The sequence below is a fragment of the Lissotriton vulgaris genome, chromosome 9 (assembly GCF_964263255.1).
Source record: "Lissotriton vulgaris chromosome 9, aLisVul1.2, whole genome shotgun sequence".
Taxonomy (NCBI): domain Eukaryota; kingdom Metazoa; phylum Chordata; class Amphibia; order Caudata; family Salamandridae; genus Lissotriton; species Lissotriton vulgaris.
In genome coordinates, this window is record NC_141697.1 from 904,752,905 (window position 1) to 904,766,517 (window position 13,613).

General features: G+C 43.3%; 1 protein-coding gene across 3 annotated transcripts in view; it reads left to right on the forward strand.

Moving 5' to 3' along the window:
• ALKBH6 (alkB homolog 6, nucleotide demethylase) overlaps window positions 1-13,613 on the forward strand; it is a 91,216-nt gene that overhangs the window by 17,146 nt on the left and 60,457 nt on the right. For all 3 annotated transcript variants that reach the window (XM_086938687.1, XM_086938689.1, XM_086938688.1), the window contains exon 2: window positions 7,537-7,679. In XM_086938687.1, coding sequence (XP_086794813.1) covers window positions 7,626-7,679 — 54 coding nt within the window. In that variant the 5' untranslated portion in view covers window positions 7,537-7,625. The remainder of the gene's footprint in view (window positions 1-7,536; window positions 7,680-13,613) is intronic.

A 13,613-nucleotide genomic window follows, 5' to 3' on the forward strand; every position in this document is an offset into this window, starting at 1 on the left:
AGGTAATTGCCTAGGAGGCAGTCCAGGGGGAGGTCAGGACTGACTACCACCCTATGTCAGCTAAGAGTAACCCCTACTTCTAGGGCAACCAAGGCTACAGGAGGACAGTGCCTTGCCCTGGGCCTGCCTTTACGTTTTATACATCTACTAGCAGCTATTGGTCCGGAGACACTTACCAGTTCAACACTATGGTGTGGCTGGTACATATGTTCATTAGGGCAGTGGTTGCGATCCCATTTACCTTGACCTGGTGGAATGGCCTACTACCACCTTCCGGGATCACCAGCTTACCATCTGTACCCTTCTCCCAGTTAAAAGCTACTATGACCTCCTCTTCTGAGGTGTCCTCCTCAAAGGCTACATTAGCCATCCCAGTGGTAACCTTTCTCTTGGGGCAGGCTGCATACCCTCTGTGGTGTCTTGGCTGCTGACAGTCAAAACACAACCTCTCGAGTAAGAGTTTCTTCAACCCTTGGTCCCCGCTACTCTGCTTGCTAGAGGTGGGCTGGGTCTTGACCCTCATCATAGAATTCTGGGGTTCTGAGGGAACCTCTTTAGTATGTTTACTACCTCCCTCTTTCCTCTCTGGGATCCTAACCCCCTTCTTGGGATTAGCCCCCCCCCCCCATCGGGTTTTCTTGGGTACTTTTGTCTGAACCCACTCATCTGCTATCTTGCCCAAAAGGTTAGCTTTGCGTCCACTAGGTGTTTGTGTAACTTCTCTGATGGACAATTAGACAATTAGACAAAATGTGCTCCGTAACCAACAAATTGTAGAGCTCTTCATAAGTGTCCACCCTGTTATTTTTTACTCAACCATCCAGTGCCTTTACTGATGCATCTACAACATCCACTAGATCTGTGTTGCCGCCTTGTGTGATGTCCTAAGCTTCTGCCTATACTCCTCAGGCATAAGTCCAAAGAACTCAACAAGTACTGCCTTTATGTGTGGATAGGAATCTGCTACCTCATCCTTAAGTGTAAGCAGTCTATCCTTACCAACTACTGTCACTAACTCCCAGAGTATTGTCCTCCAGTGATTTGTGAACACCTTCTTCATCCTGAAAGCGCTCTCCTATGAGTCCAGCCACTTGTCAGTGTCATCCCCCGGGCAATATCTAGGGACAATCACCTTGAGCAATCTGACCTTTTGGGAATCCTTGTCAGATACCTCAGTCTCCTTGTTGCTGCCACCATCTTATCTGGGCCTCATTCCCAGCCTGGCTCTACTTTTCGCAAGGACCAGCTCCCTTTCTGCCAGGGCTTGGGTCTCTCTTATAGCTCCAGCGCTACCACTTCCTCTTGAAGGGAATCCCTGCTGGTGCTGAGGCTCCTTACACTTCTTGCTCTGGAGGGCACCTATGGACTGGAAGGGGTGGAGGGCACTACCTTGGGGTATCTCCTCCAACTGATGTGGAGTTGTGTGGGCCTCTTCCCAAGCTTTGAGGGCCTTCACCATGTCTTCCTTATTGACCATGTTTGCCACATTGATTCTTCTGTCCCACCACAACTTCCCCAGCTTGCTCCTTTTGAGGGTGGACAAACTGGCCAGGTTAAGCTCTATGTTTCCCTTGCTTGAAGTGATTTCCCAAACTTTTAAACAACCTTTTGATACTTTGTCAAACTTTTGAAACTTGTTGTCAGAGCTTTAAGAAAAACATTAAAAAAGTTCAGCAACTCTTTGAAACGGTGTCTCTGATCCAGCATCCACTAGTCAAAAAGTGTGAGCAACCTTCCAAAAAGCTTGTTTCCTTACACCTTAAATTTTTAACGTTGGAAGATCACTTAGTTTATAAAGTTGTATCAACTAAAGATAGAACGTCAACGGGTCAGTTTTGCGCACATTCTTTTTTAACAATTGTGCATTAATTTATTCTAAGACTATCACAATAGGAACTGCAATAGCTGTACTTCAGATATCTAAAATTTATTGTGCGTGGTGTACTTTGTATTTTTTATAAGGAATTCTAGTAATATAATGTTCATATAAATTAATCATGTATAATAAAATATTAATTCCTAAGACAGCCAGCTAAACCCCTGCTTAGAGCCTTGCATTGGCTCCCTATCCAGGAGCGAATTTCCTTCAAGGCACTATGTATTGCATACAAATCCCTCCAAGGTAATGGCCCTCCAGCCCTCAGGGGATTGATCTGCCCTTACAAAGCCACTCGTGCCCTTCGATCCGATGGAGAAAACCTGGCCGTCACTCCCAGAGTAAGGAAGGCCCGCACGGGAGGTCGTCGCTTTTCTCTGAATGCAGCGAAAAAGTGGAATGCCCTGCCCAGGGTCCTACGAACGGAACCTTCATACATTAAGTTCAGAAAACTACTTAAAACTTTCCTTTTTCCCAAAATTCCCTAAACTTTCTTCCTCATCCGCTCTGTTATTAATCTGTTTTTAGCGCTGGGACGCTCAAGGGCAGCCATGCGCTCTATAAATCCAATTCCATTCTATAAATCCAATTCCATTCCATATGATTGAGTGCCTCGATCTGAGCAGATGAGACCTTTCGCATTAAAAGAGCAATCCAGAGTAAATTGAACCCCTTTGTTATTTAATGTTTTGAGTACATCCTAGGTATTTTGGTTTGTAATGTATTTGTTTTCATATATATCTGTATCCTGCCATTTCATACCAGGGTTGCCTGGTTCATGTTTATGTGTACCCTGTCTTGGTAAGTGCATTTGTTCTAGGCGTAGTTTCAAAAGAACCACAAGATATGGTTGACATTGTCAAGGCTGGATGGTGCTGTGGGTCATTGTAAACCTTTCTTGCCATCTGTCAAAAGACCTTATGTGGTCTCTTCATGTTGTTGGGTAGATCCCTAGACTTCTGTGGCCGAGCTCAGACAGACTTTGACAGCACACTGCTGTAACTCTCAGCACATAAATGTGATTTGCTGAACATGGATACTGTGCGCTTTCAAGACCAGCCAGCTGCTGACCTCCCCGGGTTGCGCTTAATATTTGTTATTGTCATTTGTGTAGCATGCTTCAACCACTAGTCTGGTCTCCAAATGCTTTTTGTTAGCTTGTGTGAATTGTTCGCAGGCTGGAGTCTGCTTATGTGTTTGAGAATCTGGATTATTGAAGAGAGTGATATGTGAAGTGTTTGATGTGAGGGTTGTTCTTAGGAGCGCTCACAGTGATGTACATGAAAGACAAATATTGTATTTACATACATATGAGGTGACAGTACTGTGCTGGTATACATCCATGGTAACGGCGTTCATTTTGCCAAAGCCACTTATATCATAACCCATCAAGTGTGAGGAGAAGGGAAACGGTGGTAAAGAGAAAATGATTAATTAAAGCAAATGTTTCTGTTGTTGGCTCAGGTGGTATTGTGGAAACCATAAAACTGCTGAGTAGATTGTGTAAGTTCCACTTTTCATATCTACCCATTGCAGTGAACATTATCTGTTTAAGATAATTTAGGATGAGACAAGGTGTCAGATCTCCCTTTGACTAGCCTTTACTAGTCCATGAGGGTGGATAGTTGTATGGAGTTAGGCACACTGAAGAAGTAGGTGTTTGCTGAGGAGAGAAAGTGTCAAGAAATGGAAGAGAAATTAGAAAGAAGACAGAGGTCCTGTGTGAGGATGTGTGTAATGATCAAAAGGTCTATATGCATAACAGGAAAATAAAAAACAAGCGTCAATAGTCATACACTGTATAGTTTTGAAAGCCATATGTGCACTATGAATCCTCAAGGAGGTTAGATCAGATAGTGAAAATCATGAATTTACAGATTTCCCCCTTCCTTGGTTTGCATTGTAGTGAGGATTGACAAATGATTGACACACATTGGATGATCTCATTCCCACTAAATACATTTGTGGTGCTTTATATTAGTTGCGCAAAGAATACAGGTTTTTTATGATGTTGAAGAAAAGTACATTTATAGAATACTGATTCTGATAAACCATTTCTGCAAATAATTTTAATGGAACTGTTCAATATGAATGATTATCACAGTTTGATAGCAACCAATTTATAAAATGTCTTTTCTTAATATTTCCTTGTACGTGCTTTTTAGGTCTCGGCTTCAAACGGAGCGCATACGTTGTCTTGAAGAGAGACATGTTGTATATAATATAGGGGCTTGGGCCCGCCCTTCCCTTTCTTATTTGCTGGCTCCGTAGTCACTCTCCTAATTTTTCTCCTCTTTTTTAATGGCATGCATGCATGCTTCATGCTTCATGCCTTTTCTTGTCTTTACCCCTCTCCCGAGAGCAGGGACCAATTACTACCATTCATCCACTCCACCCATTTTAGAATCGTGTTTAGGGACTAAATTTTTGGTTTGTTTTCAACACTTAAAACAAGCGTTTGTGTTTTGAGCCGCACCGTGCTCTGATGCATAACCTTTTGTTTGTTTTCAGCACTTAATACAAGTGCTTGTTTTGTTTTGATCACTTAAAACAATTACTTGTGTTTTGAGCAGCACTGCGCTACGGCGCACATTTTTTGTGTTCACCACAAGTGCTTGTTTTTTTTTTCACCACTTAAACACGAGCACTTGTGTTTTCAGCAGCGTGCTCTGGTGCGCATTTTTACTTTGTTTTCAGCACTTAACACAAGCAGCCTTCTCATTGCGACTGCCATCTGTAGTGTAATAATTTCTACAGAGGATGGTGCGCATGCTTTACTCAAGCAGTATTCTTGTTTTTGTTAGGCATGAGGGAGTCTAGAATCCCAGGATGTTGAGCAGAAACCTCAACTAGAGTCTGATTTGCTAGTTACAAAGTAGGCAGCTCTGGTCGTTATGCCACATCCTCTCCCTCTACTATTGATGAACACAGTTGAGTGGCTTCATCTCGTCTGTTGTGTGATCTGTAGGTGCTGCAGAAACACACAGACGCTATTTAATGATTGCTGCCAAATTCAAATCATGTTGCTGTGATGGTTGTATTACGCCGAGGGATGTCCTTGCATACCCTTAGGCATGCTTCAGCCAATCTCTTTGACTGACGTGTAACTGGAACAGCGCAATAATGTAAACAGCAAAAATAACTATTATCTATTGTTTTATTAATTGGACTCAATTCAGAATACAGAGCGATGGCCCAATTTCCAGCTGTCTCCAATGAACGTTTCCACCCCCCCCACCCCCCCCCTTGCTCTCCGTGTACCTCTCTCGCCCGTATGGTTCAGTACCCCTGCTCCTTCTTTCTCGTCTTGTTGCGTCTCCTTACCCCGATGTTGCTTCAACTCTTCCCCCACTCACACTCATACAAAAAAAAGACGGCTGCTTCACAAACTTGGTTTTTCTCATTCATACAAATTATTCTGTTTGCGTACAGGGATGTGTCTTATCAGTTAGCAGCCGGGGCATTCCATTTGACAAAGTAATAACTTAATTGCAGAACTTAAAATATGGGCCATGGCTGCTGAGGAACTACCTGCGAATGGCCAATTTGTTAATAACTCACCCAGTTGAGGAAGGAGGTACGGGACCTCAATTTTAATGCACAAAACCAAGCTCCCCCAGCTCTCAGTGGTGACATAACGGCCAACACCAGCTACGGAAATATTCTTCTGCCGAGAATCCCTATGTCAATAAAACCATCCCCAGCACTAAACACTAATGCATTAACATTGCAAACTCCTATAGCTCTCGAATTGCAGAGACCTATTTGCTTTGCCAATGCTTGCTAAAAGTGTGGCTGCCAGTGCGTTATAAAATGGCTTCTCTCTGTTGGTTATTCTAAAATATTGTGATAAATATGTTTTCTCTTCATCCTCTTTCTCCTCTTTGTACGTTTCTGTCGCTACATTTCTGTATTGGGGATTTACTCACATTTCCTTTTTACATTGCTTTTTCACTCCCAATTTCCTTTTCCCTCCCTTCTCTTCTACCTCCCACTTCACCCAATCCTTGTCGTTTATTCAGTTAAAATGTGCAGGGCACCCTTTTGTACCCTGATTCCTCTTATTAACTCCTTCGCCTTTTGCCATCTTTTTCTCCTTACCTCTTGTTAGCTGCTTTAATGTTAAAACAGTGTTCCTTAAACAGGACTCCGTTTGTGTTACACATTTTTCTCTTTGAATACGTTTTTCCTAGTAAATAATGTACAGCTATTTCATTTATTGTGTTTTGGTCTATTTGTTTTGCTCAGACTATATTTCCATTAACCCTTTAATTGCTGCCGTCGGCCATTGGCCGACAGCAACACTACCTCCCCAGTGCTGCCGCCGGCCACTGGCCGACGCGGCCCCACCCGCGCACTGAAACGCTCGCACCGCGGCAGAATTACCACCGCGGTTAACGGGTGAATTTATTTCCAATAAATTAATTTTTGAGTATTTGAGCCATCAGGAACAGGTTCCTTTTCATAGTATTTTTTGGGGAATTTCACATTATAGAAGATGATAGCCCATGAGGGGAAAATTGGAATCATACTAGGGCATGGAATCGTAACTGGGCATTCAATATTAACTGAATCATAAATGTGAATGGTAGTGGGAGTAAGTGTAGTTGGAGACCAGAGTCACAATTGTTCTGTTATTTAGTGTCTATCAATTAGTATCCAAGCACTGTTCAAGTAACTTGGATATACATATCACACCAAATCAAGCAGAACAACATTATAGTTAAGTGAGAGATAAGCATAGCAGCAGTGCACAGAAATAATATTGGCCCTTATTTCGAAGGTGGTCGGCTGGGCCCCCAACCGACATCGCTTCTTTCAGCAAAAAATCGGCAGTCCGATCCACCAAATTAGGTTAGGACTGCCGTGCTGTCGGGCAGAAAGTGCCTTTTTTTACTGCGGCTGGTGCAGCTGTCCAGGAAAAGGGCCATAGCACATGCCTTAGTAGAAAAAGTCACTTTATAAACATCCATACACCATGTGTCAGGCACCATGTGGTGCTGGCACACTGTGCATGGATGTGGGGGGGGGGGTACTACATGTGCCACTTTTCAGTGGCCCATGGGGGGGGTCCTTCTTGGGGGTACCCAAAGTCAGTTTCCGTGTGCCTTTTCATGGCAGTGGGACTGCCATGAAAAGGCAGTTGGAAAGGGACATTCTAATCCCTATGGCGCTGTAGGAATAGGAGTCCAACCACCGCCCGACAGGATCTTGGATCCTTTCTGAGGCGGCAGTCTTTCCCCTGACATTATCGCTTGACCGCCTGCATTGTAATGCGGTGGTCGGACTGATGCCCTGTATGTCGGGGTGACCCCCACCGACGGTCTGTCGGTGGAAGGGACAGTTTGGTGTTTTCAGGGAGAACATTCCACAGTTTACTGTTTGATCGACAGCTTTTGACTTAACAGCATTTTTGGCTGTTTGCACTTCCTTTTTAGTATTCACTTTATTGTCTATAGACACTATGTCAGAAAGAACATTTGGAAGCCCAATGAACTGCTGATATTCTGACAGACACTGTTTAATAGAGAGCTACATATTACACCTAGAAATTCTCTGCATAAAGTCCACTGACCCAACCAGTACAGAACACATGATTCTGTGATCCTGTTTACTGAGCATTTAACTTCTAACTTTACTTTCTGTCCATTTCTTAACAGTGAGGAGTTGTGGATACATACTTTGATGCCATTTATTAGAATTGGGACCACAGGGACGGAGTATTCAGGTGTAATAAAACCTTCTGGAGATGGAGGAGAGGACATCTGGATTTGATCTGTTAGAGCCTTTTCGTATAAAACAGGTACATTTGAGTTCTACATGGTAAGAGAATGTCACTTCAAGTTATGCTGAACATATCAGAATCACTGGGCTGTCTGTTCCTTGTACCATTTGCTAACAAAGGATTCAGAATGCAGTTTTTAGATAAGGTTGTGTGAAAGTCGGAGCATATGTTGGAAATGTAGTTTTGGGATTTATCACTAGTTAATTAACAGAAATCAGGTTGTAGGGTAAGATTGTGTAAGATATTGGATTATCATTTGGGGTGAGTGACTACCCACCTCAAGGAACAATCACTACCTTAGTCAACCTGAATTATCAAAGTTACTAAATTATCCTGAGCTCAACCCCCAGTAGCTATGCCACAGAGCAGACAGGCTTAGCTTGCGGTGATGTGTAAATTATTTATACTGGACTAAAACAGTAATACATTTAAAATGCAAAACAATATAAAACCGAAATAGAAAAATATGGTAAGAGCCAATAAACAAAATTACACCAAAATGACAAAAAACCAATAAGGAGAACCAGTGATATGGATTTTCACAGTTTTAAGTAAGAGTAGCACCAAGAAGCACAAATTGCCAATGATAGTCAATGGTGATGGGAGACTACGAACTAGGTACAGTTTGACACTGCCCATGATGGAGCACTGGTCGGCAACCCCAACCAGGTTTGTGTTGGTCAAAGTTTTACCTTCTGACCTTAGTTCTTTAAGTCCAAATCCACCCCAGGAGTACACCTCTAAAGGCCCTGGGCACTTATGGGAAGCTATTAGAGATCATTGGGTGTCAGGCAGAGGCCAACAGCAAGATCCGATCCAAGTCCCGTTGCCATTTTCCAGCTGAGTAGTTGTCACAAAGGCCTCTTGTATCTTGTTGTATAACTGTAGCTTGAACTGGTGGCCAACACTTCTTTGCCCTGGGTACAAGAGGTAGTAAATCAGGTCCTTCAGGGCTCCTCTCAAGTCACAGACAGCAGATCCAGTCCTCTACGCAGGTCCAGAGAGTGTTCTCAAGTGGGTGCCTGGAGATGTCCCATTTATGTCTGGCCCATTTTAGGGGATGGAATGACTCCTGGACATGCCTTAACCAAGGGGGTAAAAGTTCCCGGTAACAACCCTACCCAATTTTAGCATTTTCAAGATGGTGCAAGTATTTAGCCACAGTCAACTTGGGCTCTGAGGGCTGGGGGTGTATGTGGGGAGAGCACTATAGCAATTCATGTGTTCCTGCATATCTAACACAAAAATCCGGTTTGAGGCAGCCACTGTATCTCAATGAAACCCAGAGACAGAAGTCCAGTAGACCTAAAGTAGGGTTTCCCAGCGACCCACTGCTTAAATTGTGCCTGTGCTTTCGGGTGCTTAGCACCGGCACTTATTTATCAGAGCCGGGTCTGCTGCATAACACCACGCATCTGCAACTCTGCCCATCATATGGCAATGTGAATGTGGCGTACACGTAGCCGTAAACTAGATAGTATATAAAATTAAATTACCTCACTGACTCAGTGCATCACCTACTGGTCTAGACCGTCCGTCCAATATGGATGGTCATGATGTGCATTTTGCAGGGGTAGGGCTGTGCGGCAGGCAGCGTGCGCGATTTTTTCAAAATGCCTTATTCTGGCACGTTTGCATGCACCCCGCCATGAATCATCAGTGGTTGAAGTGGTTAGCCCGGCCCGACAACATCATTGTGCAGGCAGCACTAGCTGGCATAGGCTGCCTATCGAATAAAGGCAGGCAGGCTGGTTCCTGGGATGACACAACGCCCTGGCTCCATGTTCGTACGATTGATGCTACAGTAGGGCAGATATGCTCCTGACCAGCTGGTATAAGAGGACATGGCTGGTTTAGGTTTCCTATAAAGATGTCCAACACTGGTGCGGTGACCGAGGGGTGAACCCTGATGAATCTGCCATAAAATTTACTGGGCAGTGAAACATGTCGGTTACAGGTAGTGGTATGCGACAGTAAGCTACCAGCCTTTTTATTTCACCAGTACACGCCAGAGTTAGTAATAAAGTTGTACAATTGGTGTGTCTGCTGATTTTATCTCACTCTTTTTTGTTCGTCACACCAGGGAGCTATTTGTCTAGCTTCTTGTTCAGCACTTTTCTGTACGCACCTTTTGCTTTTGACACTGTCTTCTTCTTGGAAAAGGAATGGCAACCGATGATGAGAAAGGGGCATAGAATTGGTAACATCTGCCAAGTTCCCCGAGGGTTGTTCGCCCGTGAGGTGCCTTCCTCTCCGCCACACATTTTTTTCACTTATTTATTATTTTTTTAGTGTGGGTGGATGGACTGTCTCAGTGGGGCAGACATCGTTGGATTTGTCGAGTTGAACCTTGCCCGGAATCTCCTGTTTTAAGTAACAAACAGTGGTTTGTTGTGGACAGTCAGGCATTGGAGAATACATACCATACCGTAAACAGAGAGGGGGTGTGTCTGGATTTGGACAGTATATCTTCCAGACAACTTTATACTCATGTCTATTAGACGTGTGCTAATCAACGTCCAGGGTACAGGGATCTTGTTGTATTGAATTTGACTGAGTGGAGGGCGATCCCAATGGTACCTTGTTTTCCCTCTTAGCTCCTTTGTGATATTATAAGGCAGGCAGGCAGGCAGGCCAGTACAAGGCCGTCTACCACCATCAGTAACCGTAAGTAACAGACATAATAAGCCATTACCAACGCAGCTTTTTTTGGTGAGTCATGGACTTGTGGGTGATGTGACGTGACTGTCATCGGCGTGGTAACTCCGACTCTCGCTCTGCTCCACATGAAGTCTGGGGTTAAGTTAAAGCGGCCCTGCACCGGCCCCTGCCCTCATTCTTCCTGCCTTCTCCTGTCCAGGCCTAGGCTGGGCAACTTGCACATGGTCAGGTGCCCCGTGCATGGTGCCTGAGGCATGATTGCTCTGGGCAGGTCTTGGACTTATCACTCTGTGGTTCACTTGACAGTTCACTTCATACGCTTGAAGTAATAAGTTGGTGCACTTCGGTACCTCACTGGTTTGAGTGAGCCGAGGCTTCCACCTCCAAGGCAAGTCACATTTCTAATATACATTCAAAGTGCAGCTCATAATTACCAGTTCTGTGGCGTGGGATAGCCGTTCAAAGTGCCACCCGTAGCTACAAGTATAAAGTGCTGTGGGGCGAGGACATTTTTTCAAAGTGCCACCTGTAACTTCTAATGTAAAATTCTAAGTGCTGCAAAATCCCTTCACAGTGTGCCGCTCGTAACTACCAGTACAAAGTTGGGGAGGGTGTGGGGAGACTATCTGCTCAAAGTCCAACGTGCAGCCCATAAATTCCAGGGAAAAGTACATGGGGCAGGGATAGTCATTGAAAGTGTAACGATGTACAGTGAATATAGAGTGTAACAGTGCAGGGGATATGTATTTTGAGTGTGGCCTGAAGTATGCATTCTGTGCGTGACAGGGAAGTGTGTGTCCAAAGTCTTGCTGCAAGAACCCAACCACTTCAAAGTGCAGACATAAAAAATAAGTGAAAGTAAAGCGAAAGATGTAAAAGAAAGGGCGGTCACTTCTAAGTGCATACAGTAAACTATTAATAAATTGCTGAACGCTGCGAGTGGATGTCAACTTGAAGTGCCGCAGGAGCTGTTTAGGAGACTTTAGAGGAAAGAACATTCCTCAAAGTTTAGAAAAAGCAAAGGGATTCATGGTGCACGTGAGCATGTGAATCCTAAGTGCAGCGGGGTGACTGTCTAGTGTAGTGTGCACGGTTGGGATGAGTTTAAGTGCAGCGGAAGTCTTTACATACAAGTGCTATGGTTGTATGGATTTAAAGTCCTGTGATTGTGCATGGGACTACTTTGGATGTGTGCATGAACTTATTGATGCCTTACATGTATGCACCCACCCACCATCCGTTTGCCCATCTCAACACTCTCTGTAGTTGCCAGCCGCCACTCTGGCAGTCTTTTGTTTTACAGTCATTTGCCTTGTGTACGTTGTATGCCGCATTCATAGCATTCAACTTTCTTGCTTTATAAATATATTCAGATATCGTCTTATTCACGATGCAGTGACTGCATATTCAGGTTAGAAGGCAAGACCGGCATTGATGTCTTGGTTCCCTGCAACCATTAATTCTTCAAAGCGATTTCATGTATTCTTCCAAAACATCCGCTTGCTGGACCGCTCACACTGTGTATGTAATACCGAAAATTCTAGCATGTTGCGAATACTATTAATACTTCCCCCAAACTAGCTAACCGCAAATTCCCAGCATTAATGTTTGCGGATGACACCCTGCTCCTCTCAAAATCATCAATGGGGATGCAGTGTGTGTTAGAGGGATTTAGTCAGTTTTGTAAAAAGAGGAATATGGTTGTAAATATTAAAAAAACAAAATACATGGTCTTCAATGATGAGTCAATAAATTGCCCGCACCCAAGAATGGATGATGGACCATTGGAAAGTGTCCCTATTTTTGACTATTTGGGGCTTACATTAAATGATAAAATGGAGTGGGGACCACAAATCAATAAAGCTAACCTAAAGCTAACCCAGACCATTGGGGGGATTTTAAAAGTTCAAAAGAGATGTGCCCCAAAGGCCATAAGCCCACCTGTTGAAATCTATAAGGTTCAGGCAAGAGGTGCAACTATGTATGGGGCCGAATTGTGGGGACATAGCTTTGCCAATGCTCTTACTGTAACAGAAGACAATTTTATAAGACAAACCTTGTGCTTGCCTAAAAGCACCCCCTTAATACCATTAAGGATGGACCTGGATATCCTCCCAATTGCGGAGGAATTAAAGGTTGTAATGTCTACTCTGGGGGCGGGTAGTATCCCGGGATTAGGGATTCATTTCGCGAAATAGGAAGGGAAGATTTAGGGTCCGTGCCGGAGGAGTCATGCCTAGCTATTTAAAAAAAATCTTTGGCTAGTGCATTGAAAGAGCATAAACTGACACGTATTTACAGACAGTTAATCCCTCCAGCCTTACTTATGGGTGTTTGGATATGAAGTATCAATATAAAATGGAGAAGGTGTTGGATTTTATGCAATCATCAATTGCTAAGAAACTGTTTTTGCAATTTAGATATGGGACGCTCCCGCTTTATGCATTAACCAACAAGTGGACGGGCACTGCTTTCCATCTTTGCCCAGGGTGCCTAGTAGAGGAGGAAACTGTAATCCATGTGATGTTCTTCTGCTTGGCATATAAGCAGGCCAGGTTAAAGTCGGCGATTCAACTCTGTAGAAACCTGGGCCTTAGAAACTGTAAAGAATTCTACAGGGTTTTAAAATCTGATACTAACCCGGTTTTTGTTGCTGTAGTTTCAAAATGTTTATTTGCTATGTGGTGTAAACAAAGGTATTTATTGAAATTTCATTGTGAGAAATAGTAATACCTGCTCTCACTCGCGATATATCGTGATCCTGGGGTCTGTAAAATCCTAGTCTGCAAGCGTAGGTATTTGTTGAACAATTGATGTGAAGAATAGCAATACCCGCTTAATTGGCTTTTAGTGTGACCCTGGTTTTTATAAAAATATAGGCTGCGAACTAGAGTTTTTTTTTTTAATCTTAAGTTTAAATTATATTTTTAATGATTACTTTGAATTGTTTACATTCCCATAGTGATGATTTTAATTTAATCTGTCTTCTTCCCAATGTGTGATTACTACTACTATGTATGTTGGTACCATCTTATTAATTAGTGCTTCTTATGACATCGCTCTTCTCCTTTCATATTAATTTTAAGATGTTGTGAATTTATATGCGCTTTTATGGCTGTAATGGCCAAAATAAAGTTTTCAAATGAACGAATGAATGAATTAATTCTTCAGTGTAATATATCCTTTCCCCTGTCATTACTATTTAAACTTGCATTGAGGATAATGCCTGTCCAAACCAAATGCTTCCCCCCGCAGTGTCTGTAATTTCCATTGAGCACTTATTACCATGTT